The sequence below is a fragment of the Anopheles funestus genome, chromosome 3RL, assembly GCF_943734845.2.
Source record: "Anopheles funestus chromosome 3RL, idAnoFuneDA-416_04, whole genome shotgun sequence".
Taxonomy (NCBI): domain Eukaryota; kingdom Metazoa; phylum Arthropoda; class Insecta; order Diptera; family Culicidae; genus Anopheles; species Anopheles funestus.
In genome coordinates, this window is record NC_064599.1 from 14,614,130 (window position 1) to 14,638,207 (window position 24,078).

Sequence of the window (24,078 nt, forward strand, 5' to 3'; positions counted from 1 at the left end):
ACTGCTTGACCAAGCATAATGTACTTCGAGACCGTGATTGAGCTGTACGAAAAGAAACCGAAAGAGATTATAATCTGACGGACATCTTCTTAGGTGAGCGAAGCTTTTAAGGCTTTGATGAAAAACCTGAAGTAAACCTCCATAGACAAACAAAAGCTCCAGGCACATCTATCAACCATTCGGAAGGGTTAGGTGCTTGGGGTTCGTTTCTGCCTTCGGGTAAGAAGATTTTTCCATCACTAGCAAAGACACGTTGCGTTTCGTTGTCATTTCCTTCTTTACGGTGCCTTTTGCAATATCTTTCACACACACTTTCATGTCAGTCGTGGTAAAGCCATCATCCCAACCCAAAAGCTTAAGGTACACATCAATTTAGAACTCGTTAAATGGAACTCTTGCCACTGTTGAAATGGCTCGTTTTCTGCTACCTTCCACCGTTGTATCATACAAAACGCAACGTGTCCAAGAGGCCCGGTCATCATAAGATCCGCCACCTTTCGTTGCATACGAATCTTCGCCGGTAGATGATGCGCCGTGCGCTTCAGGTCCCGCTAGGAATCCGGTTCGGCAAACAGATGACGGAAACGGTAAACGAGCTTAATCGAATGAAGCACACAAATAGTTGCAACGCAACCTATCGTCAGCTCACGTATGAGGCTAAAGAAGCGAAGGTCTTTGCCAATTTGTGCGTTGCATTGCGAATTTGTGTCTACGAACGCGATTCGCATGCTGGTCCAAGAAACGCGTTCACTGAACTTTAGCACGCAGTTTACAACCATTACCCAAAAAAGGTAACATGAGAAATGATTCAAACCTTCGAAATAGTCATGGAGGTCTAGGGATGGTTTTTTTTTGCGTAAGATGTACTCTGCACGTAAACGCAAGCAATGGCTAAATCTAGATGAAAACACCACCAGCAAGACAACACGCAGTTGATTGGGTTGATCATCGGTGGTCGTCTTCGTTCGAGACTGGCACAGGGACTGCACACCAAACCCTGGGAAATGTGAATTCGAACAATCCCATACGGTACCGTCGTGTCTGCCGCAATGCAAACCACACAACCACAACACGGCGACGACAATGCTCCAAAGGAAAGCGGTCGAAAGATTGGACCACAACCAGCAAGTTACGACACATCCTCTTGTGACTGTTTTCTTCCACAAGAGGAAAGGAATCACACAAAACCAGATTCGTGGCAAGATTTTGATTAATAAAATTGGTATTTCCATTATAATGGTTATTACGGAAGGAAGAATTCCAGAATTCCCACAAGTGCTAGTTAGTGAGCAGGATTAAGGTAAATTTTTTGTGGAAATAAATATAAGCAAGAGGTGATGAATAGTAGACGTAACATTTGTTATTAGATTATGATTGATTTTCACAGAACGGAACTAAGTGTTTTTGGACCAATTTTAAATTTTAATTTTTTTAAATAACAATAAGCCTAATCAAAAATAAATGCAAGTAACCACATTATATTTATGTAAAAAATATATAAATGCATTATTTAATCAAAAATAAATGCAAGTAACCACATTATATTTATGTAAAAAATATATAAATGCTTTTTTTTTGTTTTATAAAAAAATATTACTCTTTTCTGTAAATCATCTAACTCCTCATCGATCGCAAATGATGTTCCGATCATCGACAGTGATCGACAGCATTTATACGCGATTGTATTCCATCTTCACTATTCCACAAATTACGCCTTATAACACCTCCATTACTGTTGCTCTCCACTAAACCTAGGTGTAAAATGCACGCGCACGAACAAATCGTCCTCCAAAAAGCCTTACAAAACCTTCGCACGAAATGAAAGAAATAGACCGATAGAAATTGTTCATTTCCATTTCTATTTGGACGGAAAAGCATTATCGTGAAGCGATTCAAACGTAAACACAAACATACGGCCTGGAAGGGTAACCATTCTTGATGGCAATTTCTCACCATTACGGAGCGAAAGTTGGTGAGACTTTGCCGGTACCTTTGCCAGCAGCGAAGCTGGCTGGAAGTGGCCGCGTAAAGAAACAAAAACAGATCACCCAACCTCTTCCTCCTTCTCCTCTCGTCAGCATCATCCGCACACCAAAACAAACCGAAAGAAGTAATGGTATGGGGATGACGCTCATTGCACGATGCTTCAAAAAATGCATGAAAGGAAAACCTACATTTAATTATGATCATTTTGCCGGTATTTGTATACGTCTTACCATCACTTCCCTCCGGATGTTGCTGTTTTCCTCGGTTTTGGAGTGCATTGACTTTGGGGTAGTTTCAACAAAAAAAAGGTATGCTTAAATGGTGATGCAGTTTTCCTTCTCATTATTTCCCACCCGCACTAGACGAGAATTCCGTGTATTGTCAACGGGGTTGCATTTACCTTGGGCACATTAACGAACGAGATGAGAAACACGCTAATGAACGAGAGCTAGCTAGGAAATGGTTGATGAAATATGCGACAAAATAAACACAAACAAACGCACCTGAAGAAAGGCGATAAATCATCAACAACAATGTTGCCCAAGTGTATTAACATAGTTTTAAAGTTGAAAGTGGGATGGTTTGCAAACTTTAAATCCATACCTTAAGGTCACAGTCAACCCCTGCACACTCTTAGATATACTTTCTACTAGAAGTTTTGTTGAAAGTAAATTTATCGATAATTAGTATCATTTGCTTGTGCTCTCGTTACTCTTTGAAACAAAGTATAGCCCCCGAAAAGGTTCATTTTTTCTCCTCTCGCTCAACCAAATAACCGGCAGTTTAGCTTTAATCTTTTGAAGAAAAAAAAACAGATACACTATCGCATTTGAGATAAATCGACATGGGAGCTTCTGAATCTTACCCCAGATTTTCCCAACCGCGAAGAGAGACAAAAAACACCCCATCAGCTCCCAGCGCTTATGCCACCTGCCATAACTCATCAACCATTTTGTGAATCCAGAAGTCACGTTAATTGCTCCTGTCGGCACAGCTAATGAGATGAACTTCCCGAGGTGGGAGTGTTGGATTTTTCACCCTTTCTTAACTAACCTTCGATTTTACTTCCCAGAGTGTGGGAGAAACCGTACCAAGAAAAGGGAAAATCTAATCGTTGAAAGATAATGTTGCCAGTTATCACCAGCATGGCTACTACACAGAGCGAGAAAGTTACGTCGTTCCTGTAGTGGAAGTTACTGTATTGAAAATAAAAGGTAATAAAAGGTAGAAGTGAAAATAAAACAATGCACTGAGGCTCATAATTATGTGGACAGCGAGCGATACTTTGTAATTGCCGTACTTCAAAAATTTGCCCAAATCGCCCAAACAATTGGTGAGACGTATTAGACCAAATTACTCACTGACATATGTCAAAATATATAGATATAAAGTTAATAATATCAAAGCATTTAACATTTAAATTTTTGTTAAGATCTACCCCGGAAGGTCGTGGATGATATTACTCGGCTGTTTACAGCACAGGGTGTACCAATGTACAACTACGCCTCAAGGTAACGGAGGTATGTAGTATAGATTGAGGCCAACACCATACTTAATCGAGTTTCCTCGAGTCAAGGTGCGTTTTTTTGTCTCGTCGTTTGCACGTTAAACTCTCCTCCACAAGCGAACCCAACAAAACCTGACGTCATATCGACCTGAAGGACTGATATTTGCTAGTAACAAAAAAAAAACAATAAAAACCGACGTGCCTCGAGTTCGTGGGGAACTTTAATCTGGAGGAGACACACAAATTTGTATGCATGTCGTACCGCAGTTGTAGGAACTCGCTGTTAGTTAACATTCCATCACCATCGTATTGGTGCAGTGATTGGCTACTGCAGTGCGATTGGTTTTACTTTCTGTCAAGGTAGCCTTCGAGTCCTACAGAACGGCTTGCAAAAAACCTTAGATAGTAGGTTTCCTAACAGAGATTTTTGCATTCGTCGAAGAAGGAAAGAATGCTGTTTCTGTAGCAGTCAAAAAAAATCTATTCACTGCCACAAGTCATTTATCGTCAAACAAGAGTGACAGTTAACAAATGCATATGCATGTTCTCTGGTTGCTAAAAACTTCCTTTTTTATTACGAAACAATCAGCGCAATACCATATTCGATTGGCGTAGAGTACCTCCATCATACTCTAAACTCCGTCGCCAGTTGTTCGTGTTTTGGTTTTAGTATAACTATACTTCAATTTAAGCATTTAAGTATTTGGGAAGCAGACGCAGAAATTTTAATGAGACTACAGTGGAGGAAATTTTTTACGTAACAGTACCACACACCCACGCTCGAGAAAGTGCACAAACAGGCGGGCGTCTCGTTGCTCAAATTAATCTTCACACCAGGAATTTATTGACGGACTACTCCTTTCTCGATTTATTACCGGTACAACCTACAAAGCGAGCGGTTAAAATGGAACCGTGCGTTGTGGATGTTTTAATTAAGCCTAGAAATTAAAATTTTTCCCATGCCTTTTATGTGTTGTGGTCAGCGTGACAACAATAGGACATCGTTACATCGCGCACCCAAGGAAACACCCCCATAATAGTCGAAACATAGGGGACTTCTTTTTTATGTTGCCAATTGTTATCATCAACAAAACATTCCATAACACCCACAGCTAAATTGCACCCTTTCTTTCAGGTGATTCGAATTGAAATAAATGTCGTGATCTCACCTACCCTTTGTTTGATAGTACGATCGCTGTGGTTTGATACAGTGCCACAACTCCCATATAAAATACCAACATCACCGATGAAACAATAATTTCCCTTTTCACTTTTCAAATACGCTTTTCCATATACCGCCAGGTGGTACCGATGGACATGATCGTAGCGATAAGTCATACCAAACAGTTTGTTTGTTTCGGCTGTTTGGAGCTGCTATCGGCTGATGATCTTCCTTACCGGAAGAAGAGCAAGTCTTTCGCAGACCGAAGCGCTGCACGGTGCGTTATGCAACGAGGTCTACCCGGTGTAATCTCGAACTCCCGTAGTGTGGGTTACTTCATTATTCCGCTCACATCGCACATCGAGTACGTACCATCATGCCAAGCTGTAGTGAGCTAATTTGAAACAGTTTCCAAGCTGCTGTAGGTGTGCAAAGGGGTGTCCAAACAAACGAGCGCATGAAGATGAGCAGCGGAGGGAACAGGAACAATTTAAGTTCACGTTTCTGCCAGGTACCCACCGCCGCACACCAAGATGAGGCGAGAAAGATCGGAGAATTGACAGTGAAGTCATACACCATACACTAAGATTTGGCTGGGTAGCACCATCAACATCAGGCAATGGTCAGAATTGGGCTGCGGGTGATGTGGGTGCAGTGATTTCGCAATCATACAATCAATTTAATTCACATCTTAGCAATCATACGCGAAAGAGCTGTGCGCACTGTTGGTGCGATATGGTGGCGGAGAGGCACTTACGGTCTCCGTTCGGCACACGTAAAGTGCGGTTCGGGGCCCGGCTTTATGTAGATTTCTTTTCATTACTTACGCCCAGCAGCAGTAGCAGTGGGATGGTAATGGTAACTTGGCTTTATCTTCGGTACGGCAATCTGCGAACGTCTGGGAAGTGAGGCAATTCTGCGAAAGGCGGAAGTGACTAATGGATCTCCCGACAGTTGCACATAACCTCCCGAAGGTCAGCTGGTTTGCTTTCCTCAGCAGAAAGAGAGAAAAAGTGAGATGAATGATCCTGTACCACTACTACCGCTGGCTGAGTGTATGACTAAGCATCCAATAACAAAAAACTCAAGATGGACAAGTTCGACGCAGACATGGTGGTAATAAATTTAATGATCATCAAAGAAATTCTCAAAGCAGGAAATTGTTTACATTTACTATATTGTACATATATTTAAACATAAAGAATGTTTTGTCATAGGGAATGGTTTTTCCACATTAAAATCAACAAGATGTAAATAGTTTTTTACATTGAATTTGGTATATTGATATATAAATTACAAAAGTCGACGTATTCTTGCGACTATTGCGTTACACTTTGTAATTAGAATGGAAATTATTTTGCGACACACGCTAACAATTCATTCGCTACACAAACCTCGTGAGTTGTAAAGGGAGATTAACTGATAAAGTCTTCACAAGTTTGAAGTTTACTTTTCAAATCATGTTTCGTTTATTGTCCCTACCCAAAATTAGGTTAGGGAAAACATTTAAAAGAAGAAAACATGGTTCCAATAAAATGTCAGCTATGACTTGTACACCTACTATCGCATAGACCGAACGCAACATTCTATTTCGCACCAACATGCCACGTGAACACAAGATAATGAAAGTTAGATTTCATCATGGTTCAGTTTATGGCGTTAATCTAAAACACCGTATCCTCACCGATTGGTTACAAACAAATTTATCGTCCTAACTGAATGATGTGGTTACATCGGGTGTAGACACATTAAGCATTTAACAGGTTATCGCATTACGATCCAACCAGTATACGGTCGAATACATAACTGTACGGTTTACATTTAACATATAACAGGATTGGTTCCGTCATGCCACTCCAAAGCATTCTTAGCGATAGTCTACCGAAGACATTAAGACAGCTTTGTAAGCAAGGACTCAAGAATCGGCGTTAGATGGTGGAACTGGACATTCCACTTGCTCTTCACACGAAGGCTAACGGCACCTTTCGAAACGGGTTTGCCGCAAGGCGGCACTCTCTGGTAATATTTTGCCGAGAATTGCCTGGTACAATCCCAGTTAATTCCTACTCTCGTGTCCGCTGCGTGCTTGGGAACGATTACAGATACAGATATCTTCAATCGTTCGTAGGACCTTCTGAATCAAACCAGTGCTAGAGTACAGATTTCGATAAATTAAGATGCATTTCCTTAGTAGCAGATAGTTATTCCTACACCCGGAAGCACAATGTCTTATAAGTAATTAAAGTGGTTGATAAATTTATCCAATTCCAGTCACTTGAATAACTGCGTACGTAATTTTATGATAATACCGCAGAGTTCTACACATATCTTGATAAGTCCACGGTTCTTGAAGTAGAGAGAGTTTCCATCGGATGCCGAATTGTTGCTGCCTGCAGAGTTAATGATACAAGTGCAGATTCCTTCCATTATGACTTACCTGAAATTAAAAGAGAAAAGCAAATTGTTAACCATCAGGTCGACAGAGTTGGAAGGATCTGTTAGCAGCTTCGCTGAGCTGTATTGTCGATGGATGTTAATAAGGCATCATGTAAGCCCGGTACGTGAAATGATCGAGAAGAAGCATGCGGAGAAAAAAAAACAGCCTATCATGCACGAAGAAACTCCGACACGCTACCGGATCTCCTCGGGGATGTCCGGCAAGGTACGGGCTGTCGACGATGGTGGTAAAACGTTAGCGTTAAATCTAGGTCAAATCGTTTCACTGAACTCGGTTAGTCAGGCATGACTGCATCACGGACATGAACCGGACCCCGGCAGCCGTCAGGTGATCTCCCTGCAGCGAAAAGGAGACCTCCCTTCGGGAGTAGCCTGATATGTACATCGAGATGCGGTATTCTCGCGCTTTGTTTCGCCGATTCGCATTGCACGTTTGATGCGCACCGCTTACAGATGCCACGTGTACTGACAGTTCTCTGCGAAATCGAATGCGATTGTTCATACAGATCTAAAATATGGATATGCATGAGACGTAGCGTACAATTTGGCAGCAATTGATGTTAAGCTTTTATGTGTACGTTACCAAAGATAGATACAATATTACGGATTTTTTCCACATCTAAACTTCAGTAGCTACATATCAATGTCAATTTTTATTTTAAGACAACCAGACACTGAATGCGGTAATCCATCATTCAGACACCGCGAAAAGTCTGAGCAAACCCTGACATCTTTAAGTACTGGTATCATTTTCACGACAACCAGACATCTTCAAGAAATAGGGAAAGTGATGTTATGTTCTGGAACATATTCACTCTCTTCCGTCGTTACATCAATGCCGTTCAAGGTATATGCCTGGAAGTATTATTGCTGACAAATGATTGTGTGTCGAAGTGTAACATTTCTAATGTTCCTAAATCTATGGAAATGTTCTACACGACGAGATCTCCGGCTATAGACAAGCATGTAATCATGTCCCTCTCTATACGATGCACTGCGATCAATCTTTTCAATGGTTCAAGCTTCAAGTTAGACGCCACACATTTCAAGACGTTAGTCGCTATTTTGGGAGAACTATTCTCCAATGGAGGCTCGGCTAATACCGTGTTGTGTTGTAGCTTTTTTTTTTGTTTTTTACCTTCCCGTCCCACTAACAGGCTGGCTGGCGCCTTTGCGGTTCGGTAGGAAAGGAACGATCGAAATGCCGTACGGATTTTCGATGGGATTAAGTTTTCCCGCCATCTATACGTCTTCAAATCTTACCACGAAACGATCGGGGGCCGGGGTAAGGAGAAAAAAGAAAACATTCGCCATCACAAAGAAATTACATTATAACGGCTTCCCAAGAACAGATGGCAAGATGGACGGAGCCTATTTTTTTTTCTTTCATTTTATTTACCCCACTCAATTTTCTTTCCATTCCGATTCAATCCATCCGGCACATTGCATTGCGTGGAAAAAAAGCCCAGATCTGTGAAAAATCTTTCAATCGTTTCAAAACAAAGAACGCTTCTACGGCAGCAAACGGAAACGGGACGCATTCTACACCCAGACCAGAGAGGCGGGAAAAATAATTAGCATACACGCGCACACCACCAACAGCATCGTAACAGTGCGAGAGAGTTTTAATGTAAGATGTACCTTACTAAGATCGCTGTACACCTCACCACACCGTTGAAGATGAGTTCTTTCTGCGTACGCGCGCGCGCTTCTGACACTCATCAAGACGCATTCTTGTGCTATCCTCTCCTGGTGTAGAACAAAAAAAAACCTTGGCTATAAATATGCATTAGTCGAGGACTAATTAAAACAACCGCCGTGTAACGGGGTTATTAATCATCGTTCTTAGTTCGGTTGCTACTGCTGTGCTTTGCCGTGTGTGTGTCGTCCTCTAATGTGCTCCCAGTTGAAAATTTCTGATCCATTCCTAAATGACTTAAAGCACAGCAAAACAAGGTGCTAGTTTAAGGTGGAATAACACGATGCGGGTGAGAGTTTTCCACATTTTCTTATTGAATCAAGTTCGCGATAGTGAGCGAGAGACAGAGTAGATACCTTAATAACTATCCTCAGTATATTCTGCAGAATAATTCTGATGTACATCTGAGACATCAGATCTGAGGGAAAGTACAACGACCATGCTACGCATGGTTGGGACACTTCCACCTTCACCAGCGACCCAGTAAAAGATGGGTGATAATTGAACCAATTAAGCAACGATCTTGTCGTGATCATTGACAATCATGAAGCATAACTCTCGTGTGCGTTACTCGTCAGTGCGCACTAGAACAAGCTATTTAAAGGATTCCAGCTAATTGGAACCATAGAAAACACGCACATCCAACATAATAAAAACGATGTCACTTGCATCGCATGCAAATAAACCATACAACTCTTGATAGTCTCTGAAACGAATGCTTCCGGCAACAGTTTTCTATGAATCTTGGCTCGCGAGAATCGAATTAAGAAGCGCAAAGATTGACCAAGATTTTGTCTATTGTCCAGCCATAACCAGGACTCGGTATCAAAACGATGTTTAATTTTTATTATGTAAATCTATTCCACACAAAATAAAAGCCCTCCCAGACAGATTTGATTATTCTTTGGTGTAGGTTCGTGTGCCGCACTCGGGACGGATCGTGACATACCGTAACATGGCTGATGTTCTTGGCCACATGACAATCGCGTTAATTAGTTCAATCAAGCAGAGTAGCATAAAATACCCACACACATACAACCATTATAAGCAACCACAAGAATGTCCCCCCCCCATTTGAAGATAAGCGTCTAAATGACTGCTCTAAACCCTGACGAGCCGGAGTGTATCAACCTTTATCGTACATTTTCTTGATGGAGAAAGTTGCAATTGTTCAGACAGAAACAACTACAATAAATAAATCGTCAACCGTTCCACGGCGACACGCTTTTGTTCGGCATGTTTAGAATGCATTTGCATAAATGGTGATTATTTCCAATTGCTCTATGAAAAGGAGCAACATTCGGATGGGGAAGATTAGTCGGTCAAGGGAAGAATCGGCAGCAAGAAATGAGATCCGCTTCGTGTGTGTATTGCAGTCAGCCTCAAAATGCAGAACGGAAACAATGTACGGCGGGGAGAGGAAACTGACGAGATAATAATGATCTACTCTTTTTATCTGATGAATCAAAACCACCCCCCAGGACAAAGTCGCTTAGTTCTGGGGAGCAATTAAGCAAGCTTTCCTACTCTACTGAGTCCATCTCTCAAATCAGTCTGCCTTCTTCGTTTCCCATCCACACACAACAACACAAATCCGAGCATGTGATCTTGATGATGCAAGCATCAACAACAACAAAATTCCACCATTACCTTTGCCACCACACCGTATCTCCATCGGCGTTTTTGGCGTTATGCACCGTTAGCGTAACAGTTAGGTTATTTTTACTCTTCACTTCCAAAAAAACCCCCCCCCAAAAAATCAAAACCCGTCCAAAAACCTATCCACAATCCCGGGCGGCCCGGGAAAAAAGTGTAGCGCTAACAAACAAAACTAATCTGGAAAGGGCAAAAAATAAAACAGACAGATCAAACAAACAAGCAGCGAAATAGGGAGCGGCCGGGGGGGGTTCACAACTGATATGCGTAAGAAAATCAAGAAGAAACAAAAAAAAAACTTCTTTATTGCAGGCATTTCGTTACCTTTTTGGCGGCTTTTGGTGAGCTCTGGAGCCGGTTTAATTAAAAAACGATCTACAATGTTGAACAAACCATTCCAATCAGAAGCATACCGATTACAGGGGTAACATTGTAAGACGCTAAAACAAGCGCTGGAAAACTTCCGTTAACAATCCATTCACAGGTGTTTTTCACTTCCAATCCGGTTGTACCATACTGGTTTTTAGTAAGAGAGATGGGTTGCACAAAACGCATCACTGCTAATCAGAGTTCGGATAGAACAAGGCAACTTTAAGGGGGGAATCGGTTTTTGAGCCTCTCCCTTATGCATTGAAAGTAACTGAGGCAAAGGATTGTGGTAACAGGTTTCAACACATCACGTAACTAATGCCGGTGACAAGCATAGTAAATTTAAATACCATATCAGAGTATGGTGTAATTCTCGAACGGGGCGAATTCTCTCTAGGCGAATCAAGATACCTAAAAAACTTGAAGAATTCAATTCTTCCATAGCGAATAGTTAAAATAAAATAAAATATTAAATTGTACACAAGAATCTGTTAGGCCAACGTAAATAGGTGAAGTTTGGTAAAAAAAATTCTATCATTTCGCCATTTACCTCCAATGGCCTACTCAACGATTGATGAACTCCAGCTCATAACAGATAAAATTGCTTCAAGCTATTATTTCCCCCGTTACATCACGAACGGTGAACGTTACAATCGTACGAAACATGACAACAGCAAGAAAAAATGAGTTAAAATCTTCAAATATTGTACACCGATAATGCGCATCCGATCATCCTCCAGTGATTGGCCCACTTTGCTTAACGGGCGTATTATGAAAACGTTGCTCCAGAAATCCTGATCTACATCGGGCACAATACAACCACGGCACACACAGCATCCCATATCTTGCGCACGTAATGATGAGCAAAGCAAACGTACACACCCCCCTTCGCAGGTTTTGAGGTGAAAATTTTGTCTTGTACAGTGGTCTATAATTTTCCAACCAAACTCTGCTAACTGCACCCAAGCCAGAGGAGCTAGAGGATGGAAACGCCATAAACGCTAAGTGATTATGAAAATCACTCACGCAACATTGTGATAATATTTTCGTTATTAGTTTTTCTCGGTTTGTACGATTTATTAACGAACATTCCGTCATCTGCATTCACACGCGCGTGGCCTACTAAAGTGGATACTTTCGTACAAAAATATCAATATTTTGAGTACATTCCATGCACGCCAACGAGGTGTGGCTTATTGGCAGTACATGGCCACACATGCTCCAATATTGTAGTACACAATCCATCATGCAGGGTGTTGCAGTGGCCCAGTACAGATGGTAGCAGTTTCGCAACCTTCCCTCAATCTGTAAACAAACTCGCGCACTTTTTGCCGAATTTCTTACCGAGCGTCAGTAAAATTCTTGCGCAAACGAAAAACCGAAGGATGCCCATGACTTTGACTTCCACGACCGGTTTATGCTTTTCACTGGCTCCAAACAACTCACGGTCCAACACTGTCGGTCTGGACGGGTTGTCGGCTTCAATGGTCATCGGCGAATAGCCACACTTTCCTTTCAACGTTTCTTCAAAAATTTCGATCCAACGCGTATGCCGTTGTAAGATCAACATACACGAAAATAACAAACCGCCCACGGTTTACCATTGCCCTGTCGGAAGCAGGAAATGAATGCGAAATAAACAAAAACAATTGGCTCAGATTGGTGCTGCTTAAGCAATTAGTAGCTCGGAAGCAGAATGTTTTGTTTACTTTAGACAGTAGCAAACAAAACAAAAAAAGAAACAAATTCTTCATCGGTTCAGATTAGATTTCGACTGTTCGGTGAAGATCAGATTGGTTTTCCGTTTTCGCTCGTAAGCATCCAAAATCAATTTGCAAATATGCACTCTTCAGTGTACAAAAAAAAGAAAGGATTGATTTTTTTAATTTCGACTCCTACGAATGCCCACAAATCCTGTCCTGGTGGATATATTTACCCGTCGCCTTTAAAATACTTCTCTCAATTGTGCTCACTAATTGCACTTCGTTTCCATCCCTTCCGGACACATAAAATGTAACATTGGAGATTGGACGGTACTATCGTGGAGGGATTTGCGAAAAGCAGTGGAAAAGAGCAGACAGCATTATGCCAACTGAGAGCCTAACACTGAAAATGACGACTGTGGCGAGACGGCGACAACCCTTTCGAGGAGACTGGCCGTCTCGGAGTCTCGGTGTCCACAAACTTCTCCACAGCGGCCGATAACGATTGGGAGAGTTGTTTTTTTTTTGCTGAACGTGAGGAACTGCATTGGCAGCTGAGTCAATGCATTCGTTTGCCGTCTGGTGTTTCGTGTCCGTTACACCGCACCGTATCTCGTAAGCCGTAACGTTTGGAGCAGCCGATGGCAAATGCCACACACAAAGAAGACACACACACACACACACACCCGGATGTCTGGGATCCGCCGGCGTCGGAAACGATGACGGCACAGAAACGGAAGTAGCACTATTTATTTATTTTTTAGTAAGAGGAAAATTTAATTACGATAAAAGCTACTACGAGTTGGACGTATATGGTGCAGTGTAAGAAATGTATCCGTTCGCTTCATATTCATTCTTTCAGATAAAGCCCGCAAACACACGCATACACAATTATGCTATCATCGCGATTTGACAACATGTTTCGTGTAAGAACTTATCAATGGGCGTAAGACGGGAGTATTTGTACCGTATAACAGTGATAGGAAGGCATAGCAGTAGGAAAATAATTATTTTAATTTTTTTTTCATTATTGACACAGAAACATAAATTTAAAAATGGCATTTTTGAAATGACTTTTAGCTACTCCAGAAACAATAGATAGTTTCGCATACATCACGCTTAAAAATGATGTTAAATGAAAAGACATGAAGACACTCCAAAAATTTCTTCTCTAGACGAGAAAGAGAACACAGCGCGTAGCTGTCGATTTCTCTTCGGCACAATTAAAAAGTAAATTTAACATTGCCTTCAATCCCACTCCCAGGGCATGTTTGCGCGTCTACAGCTAAATTCCAAACCGCGTACTAATTTTTACTTCCCTGTTTTTTCTATGACCACACTAACAAGTGAACGCTAAGGGTAAGGCACGAACACTACCCACCAGAATCTCGCCCCTAAAATCGGAATCAAATGGTCAATTTTCTTGCTCTGTGACAAAAAGTGCAAGCACGGGCTCAACTTGCACGAGCTTTCACTCGTCTGGTGAAAAGACGGGGCAAATAAATTTCAAACAAAAACAAAGCAAAAAAAAAGGAATGAACGAAAAGAAAAACAAATTTCCTTCCCGTAACACTTCATATCTAAAACATGATGGTACAGTTTCTCACGTAAAATGAAACGACACATAAATAAACATCATTAATCGTGGCCGGTGGAATTGTAATGGAAATAGACAGCTGTGATAACGACACACTGGCAAAGCAGGAGGATTAAAGCGAATTGAAGGAAAGTTGTCGGTGAAGTAAAAACGTGTTAAAAATAGTTAATCATATTTATGCGGTACCAGTGAAACGGTGTGAAAATCGGTCTTCAATTGGTACTCTATTCTATTCACAACGAATTAGAAACGCCGGGGAAGGATTAAAACGCAACTCGAACGAAATCTGCAAAACCATTGGGGACAGGGTGGAGTTTTCATTGTGATTTCGTGATAATATTTTAAAACCATTTGATACTCTTCCCCGTAACCGAAACTTGTCATAAACGTATGCGAGTGACGGAAATACAAAAAAGCTATAAATCAACCCAACGTTTGACAGTGAACCATTGGCGATGGTGCAACGTTGGACGGTTGAAATTTGGCAAATCAATAATCCATTACGCAGGTAAAATGTCTGCTTCATTGATAGAAGATGTAGAAGGCATAATCCATCAACGCGTCATCTGCAAATAATGCTTAAGCAGTATTTGTACTGCGTACCTCCAACACTGTATGGAAGTTAAAAAATCATTAATGCAAAATTTAAAGAAACCCCCAAAAAAGGAACATATTAAGCTCTGATTAATTTTCAAACGTTCCGATAAGACACACCAAACACGATTTAAAAGTTCCATTGTGTAGCGTTTCGAAATCAGTTGCCCGACACATTAAGTCTACGGGCCCCAGGCATGAAGGCCACATATTGATGGATATACTAATTTGATCCATGAAAATCAAGTCCACAGTGCTACTTTCGCCCACCGAGCGGGACGTAAACGTGATGGAACACCGACGAACGGTGACGACAAAATCGGATTATGTGTTGGCGGCATATTAAATGCCTATAATGCACGTTTATCCATTTCCTGCTCCAATGCTCTTCGTCGCGTGATGTTTATTTTCAACGTCATCATCACTAGTGCATACAGTGAGCATATCGATAAATCGATAAGGATAGTGTGTGCATCTGTGCAGTCGGGGATGCGACTGCACGAAAAAAGCAATAAGGTTCAAATTAGTGATGGACAAAATGCTTTTTCGGTCGCGATCGATTCCGGAGCGCAAATTTTCCGGAATCGATTCCTTATAGTAGGTTCGGAATTGGATCCCGTAATTGAATCCGAAATCAGTTCCGAAACCAGAAACGATACCGAAAACGGAATCGGAATCGGAACCAGGTAGTTCCGATTCCGTATGCCTGTCACTAATGGATATGACAATTTTAAAACAGTTTAAGACAATTATATTGACGATCCCTAGATTATGCTTGTGTGCTTGTGTACTTTTCATCATTATGTAGACAAATTATGTCAGATAACCTCAAATATATGTCAGATAGCGTTCTTAATTGCAATCAGTTTTGGAATTGGTTCCGGAATTGGATCCGAAATCGGATCAGAAATCAGATCTAGAATCGGTTCCGGAACCAGAATCGATTCCGAAAACGGAATCGGAATCAGAATCGAATTACAGGTAGCTCCGATTCCGAGTGCCCATCACTAGTTCAAATAGATTTTGATCGATCAGATAACAACTAAAAAAACCAGGAAGGAGAATTGAACAAACGACCAGATTGGATCGATCGTAATTGTAAACAGTCAAAAGAAGTTACACGTTGCAGTAAACATGGATTTATATACTTTTGTGTCATACATTTACCTTTATGGATGGAATTAGCTCTCTTCATTGGAGTGTTATTGATTTTGGGTAATTTTTCACATTGTGGAAAAAATGTCTCCAGTGCAAGCGAGCATAAACTTTGGGAATAAAACTTTACCGACGATACCAAATGCCAAGATACATATAGCGTACACCTCCACAAAACCCAAGAGGTATTACACAACCTTAGCAAGCGTCTATACCTATGTCTATGCTAGGGCCCCTGCATAACCGTGATTGTGGGAGGTAAACCTGTGCATCGAAAGAAAGTGAGAAGCGGCACCAAATATACGGACAATCAGGCAAGGATTATTGCCTACTACACGCGGTGCAAATGGTAAGGTCTTTGGCTACATAGTCGAACGAGGACGGGGTTCATAGACGTCGCGAAAACGATGCAGCACGTGAAACCGTAGCCAAATGCCGGTAGTAGGTGGGTTTCCCTCTCTACCACACTCAGACACAATATGCACACCATATACCCCACAAAAACTGCTCAGTCTTCGCTGTCAACATCGTGACACGGCAGGAAGATGCTTTCGATGCTTGCCGGCGTGTTGTTGGGCCTTGTGGATGATGGGGAAGAGATGCCGTAACAATTGACTATAGAGCTCACATAAAACGTGCAGTAAAGCCCGCTTGGGTTTGTAATAAAATTAAACTCCAGAAATAAAACCCATGCAATGGAGTTTGAAACGTCCCTTATTTCTTCAAACTTCCCACCCAAAAGGTGAAGACATGGGCGAAGGTGCGTTTAGGAGGAAATTTTCGATCATGTAAACACAGAACCGAATTCATTATGTTTATTTGTGAGTTGCCCACTGCAGCATCACGACTCGTAGCTAGTTTTGTTGGTGTGTTTTTTTTCATGAATGCATCCTTGGCCTTTTACACCCGATTAATCGATTATTCTTCGACATGTTTCTCCTACGATCAACGCGGGTCAACGGCCACATTCGTTTGGAAAAGTGAAGAAGCGTTACTTTGAAAAGCAAAAGCTATTAATACAAACAATTGTAAAACTTCGTTTCGATCGTGCACGTGGATCGTTGCGTTTGCGATATGCTTTCGATATTGACTGGGCATTAGGTAGAATTGAATTCCCAACATGATTGAAAAATAAAGCAAACCGAAGCTATTCATCACGGTACGTGCTTTGATGGGTTTTGTTATTACGACAATCATGTGCAGGAAAAGATGAACCTGAACCACAGAACTGTTACACACATTGCGCTGTGAACTGTCTACAAAAACTCGGCATCCGTTTCGTCCGACATTTAAATAGGTACACGGTTTCGTCCGTGCTGGAGTTTTCCCTCCCTCGCTGATTGATCGGTCATACCGGTATACCGAGAAGGAAATCGTGGACGCTAGTGGACGCACTACCGCAAAGGTTTGCATAAACGCTTACGAGCGCATTGTAAAGCGGACGGTGCGCGGCAGGAAACATCAACAACATCGCAATAAGCAAACACATACGGGGCCGATCGAAACGCGCAGTAGCAACATGCCAAACACATCTTTTTCGAGTTCGTAAGTAGCAAACAATAATTTCCCTTACCCCGAGCGCATCCAGAAAACCGGTGCCCGAAAGTGTTGGACGACGCGGAACGTAAAACACAACACTCCGAAGCAAATGCGAAGAAATCGTTTAAATAAACCGACAAACGTTCATCTGTGCGTAATCCGATCTATTTCATGCCTGCTTGCATTAGCGGCAAGGGTTCTTTGGAGGTTAATTTCCTCTGGACCTCGTTGTAACTCGTTTGGAACCGGCTTCGTCATGGAAAGCGTTCGGGTTAGGCTCTGACCTTAGAACTTCCGCTCGGAATGCATCAACGTCGCCACAGGGCATACTGCTTTGGGTACTTCAAACACCAGAAACTAACCAGCTCAATATCAATATAATACTTTCGTCCAACGATCAAATTGAAGATCAAGTCATGAATACATCAAGTATGTAAAATATCCCGATTGCATTTGTCAAAACTCTCAGGTTTAGAGCCTCTTTACCTGTGCCTTAAAATAATTCTTATAAGTTTGTTTGATATTTTGTAGCAGAAAAAAAAGATTTAAAGGATTTTTTTTCTCACGCATGTTATCAATGAACACTGGACCTTTTTAAACAACATCGTCAACATGATTTAGTAATAAAAAAACACAACATACATTTTTATCACTCGTCCGTTAGAGACGGAATGTTGTCATACTCTCACGGATAGACACGTGAGTTGGTTGTGAAAGCAAAACAAAAGTTATAAACCAATAACTGACCACTTAAAATCACGTGCAGCCACGTCAAGTTGATGTGCTCGCAACCAAATAACCCTGGTACACCTGGTGTGTCTATATCTATTGCAAACGGTGCAAATGAAAAATGCACGAACGGTTTTGAGTGTGTGTTCCGCCCGCGCGAAAGCCGAACAACTTTCGAACCACATTTCGCCGAACATTAAGCAGCGCGAACGGGCGCAAATTGGAAACTGCCAGAAGAAAGGTCCATTTTGGAAGGATACATGAAGTCGACCTGTCTGATCCAAGATTGGTGAACTACGACAGAGTAAAACCACACGATAACCTCCGGAGATAGTTGAATTCGGGGCGGAATTTAAGAAACCCGGTAAGATATCCACTCCCTCAAGAAATGATCACAACATCTACAAGATATTGTTTTTTGTTGTTGTTGTGAAGTGTCAATGGTTCCAACGAGTTCGCGAATTGAAACGCTAAACAGAAAGATGACAGTAGCTTCGAACCATTTGTCAAGGGAGGGTGGCGCACCAAAGAAAGGGTGAGTCGAGTTTTTTGTAAGCTCACCGAAACGGAACAGTGCCTTCGGGAAATTGAAACACAGCGGCTCAGTAGCGAATGCCGGTGCACGGTGACTTCATTGCCGGATGTTGCGCGGGTGTCTGGGTGTATTGTTCAGACAAGTTAGGATGAAACTTGGCCAGTAAGCTTTTCTTATTTGGCTCGATGTCTTATGAATAGATTCCAAGTTTAATGTTCGCCCTGACATTCTCGAACTTTAAGATGTTTGACAAGAACTGTTACTTAAGTTGCGAATAGTCTATAACCATATTTACACAGTCCACAAAAAAACCATCTAGAGGCTCTAGCAACGTACGAGATGATTTAGATGGGTGGTCTGTGTGACCAAAAAAAAAGAATACAACAAAATAGCCCACCATTTATGGATAGCCATTTTGATACGATACTACCAGCACATTGACCAACACCACCCATTTCGGCGAGCGAGTAGTGGAGTTGAGACTTGTGAGAGTTTTGCATTGTTTTAGTTCAGTCTGCATGCATGATTTATCATACACCCTCATCTCATCCGGCATGTGGCATGAGAAAAACGACATGAGGAAAAGCCGACTGCCTTTCCCGATACTCAATGCGAAAAGCCTCCCAAGATATGCCTGGTTTCATTTCTGTTTCGTCTGCATTGTCGATTCGTCGTTTCCATTTTACGCTCGTCCAAGGACTGCGCTTTCCTTCTTTCACTCTTTATATTGATCTCTTTGTTTCTCTTTCTCTCTCTCTCTTACATCTCGCATACCAAACTACATTTCGCACTCGACTTGAACGGTTGAACGATTTTCTACACATCGACCCAGTGCACCACCGTAGACGATCAGCCTGCTCTCTAGCTGACTGTTTATGGCTGGCTTTTTTATGTTTGTTCATGATCACTTGCGCTTTAAGCGTCTGTTGTTTGTCTTTAATTTTCCCTCCCCAGTTTGAATTTGTAGAATGGTTGACATGTCGCCTCAAACACAAGGACTTTTGTTTATTGACGAAAAACAAAGACACAAACGAAAGGCTCAATGCACTGAGGAAATTCGATAGAAATACAATCAATGGTATCAAACTGAACAGTGAATAACTAAAACAAATAAGTCCTTCTTGGACACTTTATAACAGGAAAAGCAGATAGTATATGAAAGCCTTTTGCTACTTCCATGTTTTACTGTGTCAGGAAAAAAAGTTTCGTTCAAACTCCAACCATTCGCTTTAGCGTTTCCTAAAATGGAGAGAAATAGGCCATTGCATAATGAAGAGCTTACGAGTGACAAAATGTCGGCATGCTTCCAGCAAAAATATAGAACTTTTAAATCTGACAACGCCGCTGTCAATTATTCGAGCTGCTTGCATCAGAAAAAAATGAAACCAAATTTAGGACAATCGTCTCAAAAGTGGCCTTGCACTATTTTCTTGTAGTCCATGTTTAATATTCTTTAGCAGGCATCGTATTTAGTTGCAAGAAATTATTTAATCAACCATAGAATTATCATATACTTGAAGATCTTCATGTTAGAACTAGACACGAATTCTTTAAGAATAAAAAAAAAAAAAAAACTAGACACGAATTATGCTCAACGAACATGACCTCACCGAGGAACTTGTCAGAAGTACAAGACATACTCGTTAGAAATTGTACCAAAGAATTGGATTCTTCATCGTGATAAGATGTTAGAAAGTAATCAATTTGCTACTACCAGCAACATGTCATTGGTACGACAGAGGAATTCCAAGCAATTATTTTATCAATTTTCACTGGAACTATTACCAGGGGGTAACACACACACACACCACATACGTATAACTAATACACTTATTGAGAAGGTCAGCGTACCGGGAAAGGTTTCCACCTGTAGAGTTTTGCTACTTTTTTTGCCAACACTGATTAGAAGAACCTTGACAATCGATTCTACTTCCACACGCACAAGTTCCGGTTAGATTGATAGCTGTGGTGTGCTGCTATGCAGGTGCGATACATTCTATGCGATAATGTGCTATCTGTTTCGTAACTTGGAAGTTCCTTGTTCTTTCAATGGTGCGTTCGTTCACCATTGTTCAATATCTGTAGGTACGATAAAGATCTTCGATCGTTCGGTCCCGGGACGTGGGACGCACACACCTACGGATCTTTCAATTTCGCGAAAATCAGGCATCTTATCATGCTGGACGATGTCCAAAATGTCCTGCACAACAGCGGTGTATTTGCCTTGAAGAGCCGCAGCTCGGAGGAAACGCGTTATATAAAAGACCTTACCAGATCGGCAGTAAGGCATCAGTTTTCGTCGGCCATTGTACGACGACCTACCAGAGGACCAACCTACTTCTAGCGTGAAAACGACCAACGAGTGCTTTTAAATGAGGAGTTTACTCGTGTTGGCTGTTCTCGTGACGGCCTCACAGGCGTTCTCGGTGTTCCAGAACCCACCATGTTCGGGAACTACGCCCTGCTTGATTAACTGTGTTGTGAACGCTCGCTGTCCAATCTTCAACCCATCTAAGCCCATCCTGCTGCCAGGTCCGACCTGTGATCGTTTCTACAAGTGCGAAAGTGGCCGCGCCTGCGAGACGCTATGTCCGGGTGGTACCCACTTCAACACTCGCGAGGAAGCCTGCGATTGGCCGCACCGAGCCTGTTGCGACCCGAGCATTGAGTGCCGTCCGGATCCTTGCGGACCTGGTGGAGATTGTACTGTTCCGTCACCACCAACCCAACCACCAGTTGTAATCCCACCACCAGGTGGTCAAAATCCACCATGCAGCGGCAGTGGTATCTGTGCCAACAACTGCCCAGTTGACAACCGTTGCCCAGCGTTCGATGGATCAAAACCGACTCTACTGCCCGGAACATCCTGTAGCGTATACGTCAAGTGTATTGCCGGCCGTGGTTGTCCCATGTCTTGCCCTGCTGGACTACACTTTAACTCTGCTAAGGCGATCTGTGACTGGCCGTTCCAGGCTTGCTGCGATCCCAACGTAGAATGTCGTCCGGACCCATGTGGACCAAATGGTTGCGGTGGCGGTCCAATCTACCCAACACCTCCACCACCAACCCAACCACCAATTGTACCAGAACCACCATGCAGCGGCAGTGGCATCTGTGCCAGCAACTGTCCATTTGACAACCGTTGCCCAGCGTTCGATGGATCAAAACCGACTCTACTGCCCGGAACATCCTGTAGCGTATACGTCAAGTGTATTGCCGGCCGTGGTTGTCCCATGTCTTGCCCTGCTGGACTACACTTCAACTCTGCCAAGCAGATCTGTGACTGGCCGTTCCAGGCTTGCTGCGATCCCAACGTAGAATGTCGTCCGGACCCATGTGGACCAAATGGTTGCGGTGGCGGTCCAATCTACCCAACACCTCCACCACCAACCCAACCACCAATTGTACCAGAACCACCATGCAGCGGCAGTGGCATCTGTGCCAACAACTGCCCAGTTGACAACCGTTGCCCGGCGTTCGATGGATCGAAACCAACTCTTCTGCCTGGTCAACACTGTGGCGTTTACGTCAAATGTATTGCAGGCCGTGGCTGTCCCATGTCTTGCCCTGCTGGACTACACTTCAACTCTAACAAGCAGATCTGTGACTGGCCGTTCCAGGCTTGTTGCGATCCCAACGTAGAATGTCGTCCGGATCCATGCGGACCAAATGGTTGCGGAGGAGGCGGCGGTGGCGGACCAATCTACCCACCACCTCCACCACCACCACCAGCTCCAATTGTACCAGGACCACCATGCAGCGGCAGTGGAATCTGTGCCAACAACTGCCCAGTTGACAACCGTTGCCCGGCGTTCGATGGATCGAAACCAACTCTTCTGCCTGGTCAAAACTGTGGCGTTTACGTGAAGTGTATTGCCGGCCGTGGTTGTCCCATGTCTTGCCCTGCTGGACTACACTTCAACTCTGCCAAGCAGATCTGTGACTGGCCGTTCCAGGCTTGTTGCGATCCCAGCGTCCAATGCCGTCCGGACCCTTGCCCACCAGGTGCGTTCGGCTGTGGTCAGAATAACAACAATAACAACTGGATGTTTGGTTAAACAGCAGTACAAAGAGAAAGAGCTCAGAGAACGAATAGCCATAGCGGTCACAGAACCGACACAAGAACAGCGCTTTCGCTCCTTTCAGGCTATGTCACTATGTTATGGGTAAGTTTGCAAAATAGCCTTGTAACATGATGGCATTATTAGACGAAGGTGGTTAATCATAATACAAAGAACACGAGCCCCGAGAATATACGAGCACATCTAACAATTACAGCAGATTGTCCTGTACGAGCGTTTTCTCAAGGTAAAGAAATTTCCCACATGTCCGAACCGGAACCATAGCACAGTTGCAAAAGGTTTACATAATTTTTGGGACAGCATAATTCCAACAAAAATAGTTGATTGACATAAAAGCTCATGATGAACATGAACTCATGATTGGTTATCGATATGGTTGGACATCATTTCTGTTTTTCGAAATTGAACAATTACATCAGCAATATCTGCTGAAGATAACTGACTGAATAGAAAAAAAGGGAAATGCGATAGGGAAGTAGATATCTATCTGATAAAAAAAAAGTTCAGATCTCTCTGTACATCTTACAGACGTTCAGTAGAAATGGTTCTAGAGCATTGCAAATAATTTGGACCATTTCCAAAAATGATTCAACAAACTACCAATTACGTATACAACGAACTCGATGGTTAAAAATATCCAACAATCCATTGTGCACGGCAAATGTTGACTCGTTAACTATGCCCAAACCCTTCCATTTCTTATCATAAACAAGGTTTTATCTATTCCTGTATGCATTTTTATCGAATCATGTCTAGCTTTAAACCTTTACCGGGTAACGTCCCACTTTCGGAGATTACGGATTGCTGCAACTTTGGCGAAATGTTTATACCGTTTCAGTACCTTTGTAAATAGACCAAAGATAAGATTTCTTTGGCAGTTTATTTTTACAAGATAAGGACGCTTATGGTGCCAATGTTTCGAACGAGAATAGTGATAAGAGTGTTGAAAAAAACAGACAACGTGGTTTGGACAAACAGAGCGATGAACATAGTGTAAAGGAATTGAAAATTTCTTCTTGTTATGTGGCACTACATCCTCAAGAGATGTTGGCCTGCCATTTCTGGCTTTACTTGGCTTTAATCAGCTGTAGAGAAATAGTCAGTCTTACGGTGGGAAGGGATCCGGATGGGATTTGATACCCTCTCCTGCCGTGTAGAGACCGGCGCCGCTACCACATGCAACAGAGTCATTATCTGTTGTAAAGATACACCGAAAAGTTTTATAGTAAATGTGCGAATGCAGTTAGGTTATCACATATGCCAGCTTTATTGATAATGTTGTGGATAAATCAACTTCGGAAACTTATT

At 42.4% G+C, this 24,078-nt stretch overlaps 2 protein-coding genes across 12 annotated transcripts in view; one reads left to right on the forward strand and one right to left on the reverse strand.

Moving 5' to 3' along the window:
- The window catches only part of LOC125767135 (formin-binding protein 1-like), a 60,420-nt gene that overhangs the window by 31,640 nt on the left and 4,702 nt on the right, over nt 1-24,078 (reverse strand). The gene's annotated exons all lie outside the window — the stretch shown is intronic.
- On the forward strand, nt 20,211-23,069 carry LOC125767148 (probable chitinase 10). Its single transcript, XM_049433449.1, has 2 exons — nt 20,211-21,724; nt 22,373-23,069. The coding sequence occupies exons 1-2, from the start codon at nt 21,061-21,063 to the stop codon at nt 22,744-22,746; spliced, it is 1,038 nt and encodes a 345-aa protein (XP_049289406.1). The 5' UTR covers nt 20,211-21,060; the 3' UTR covers nt 22,747-23,069.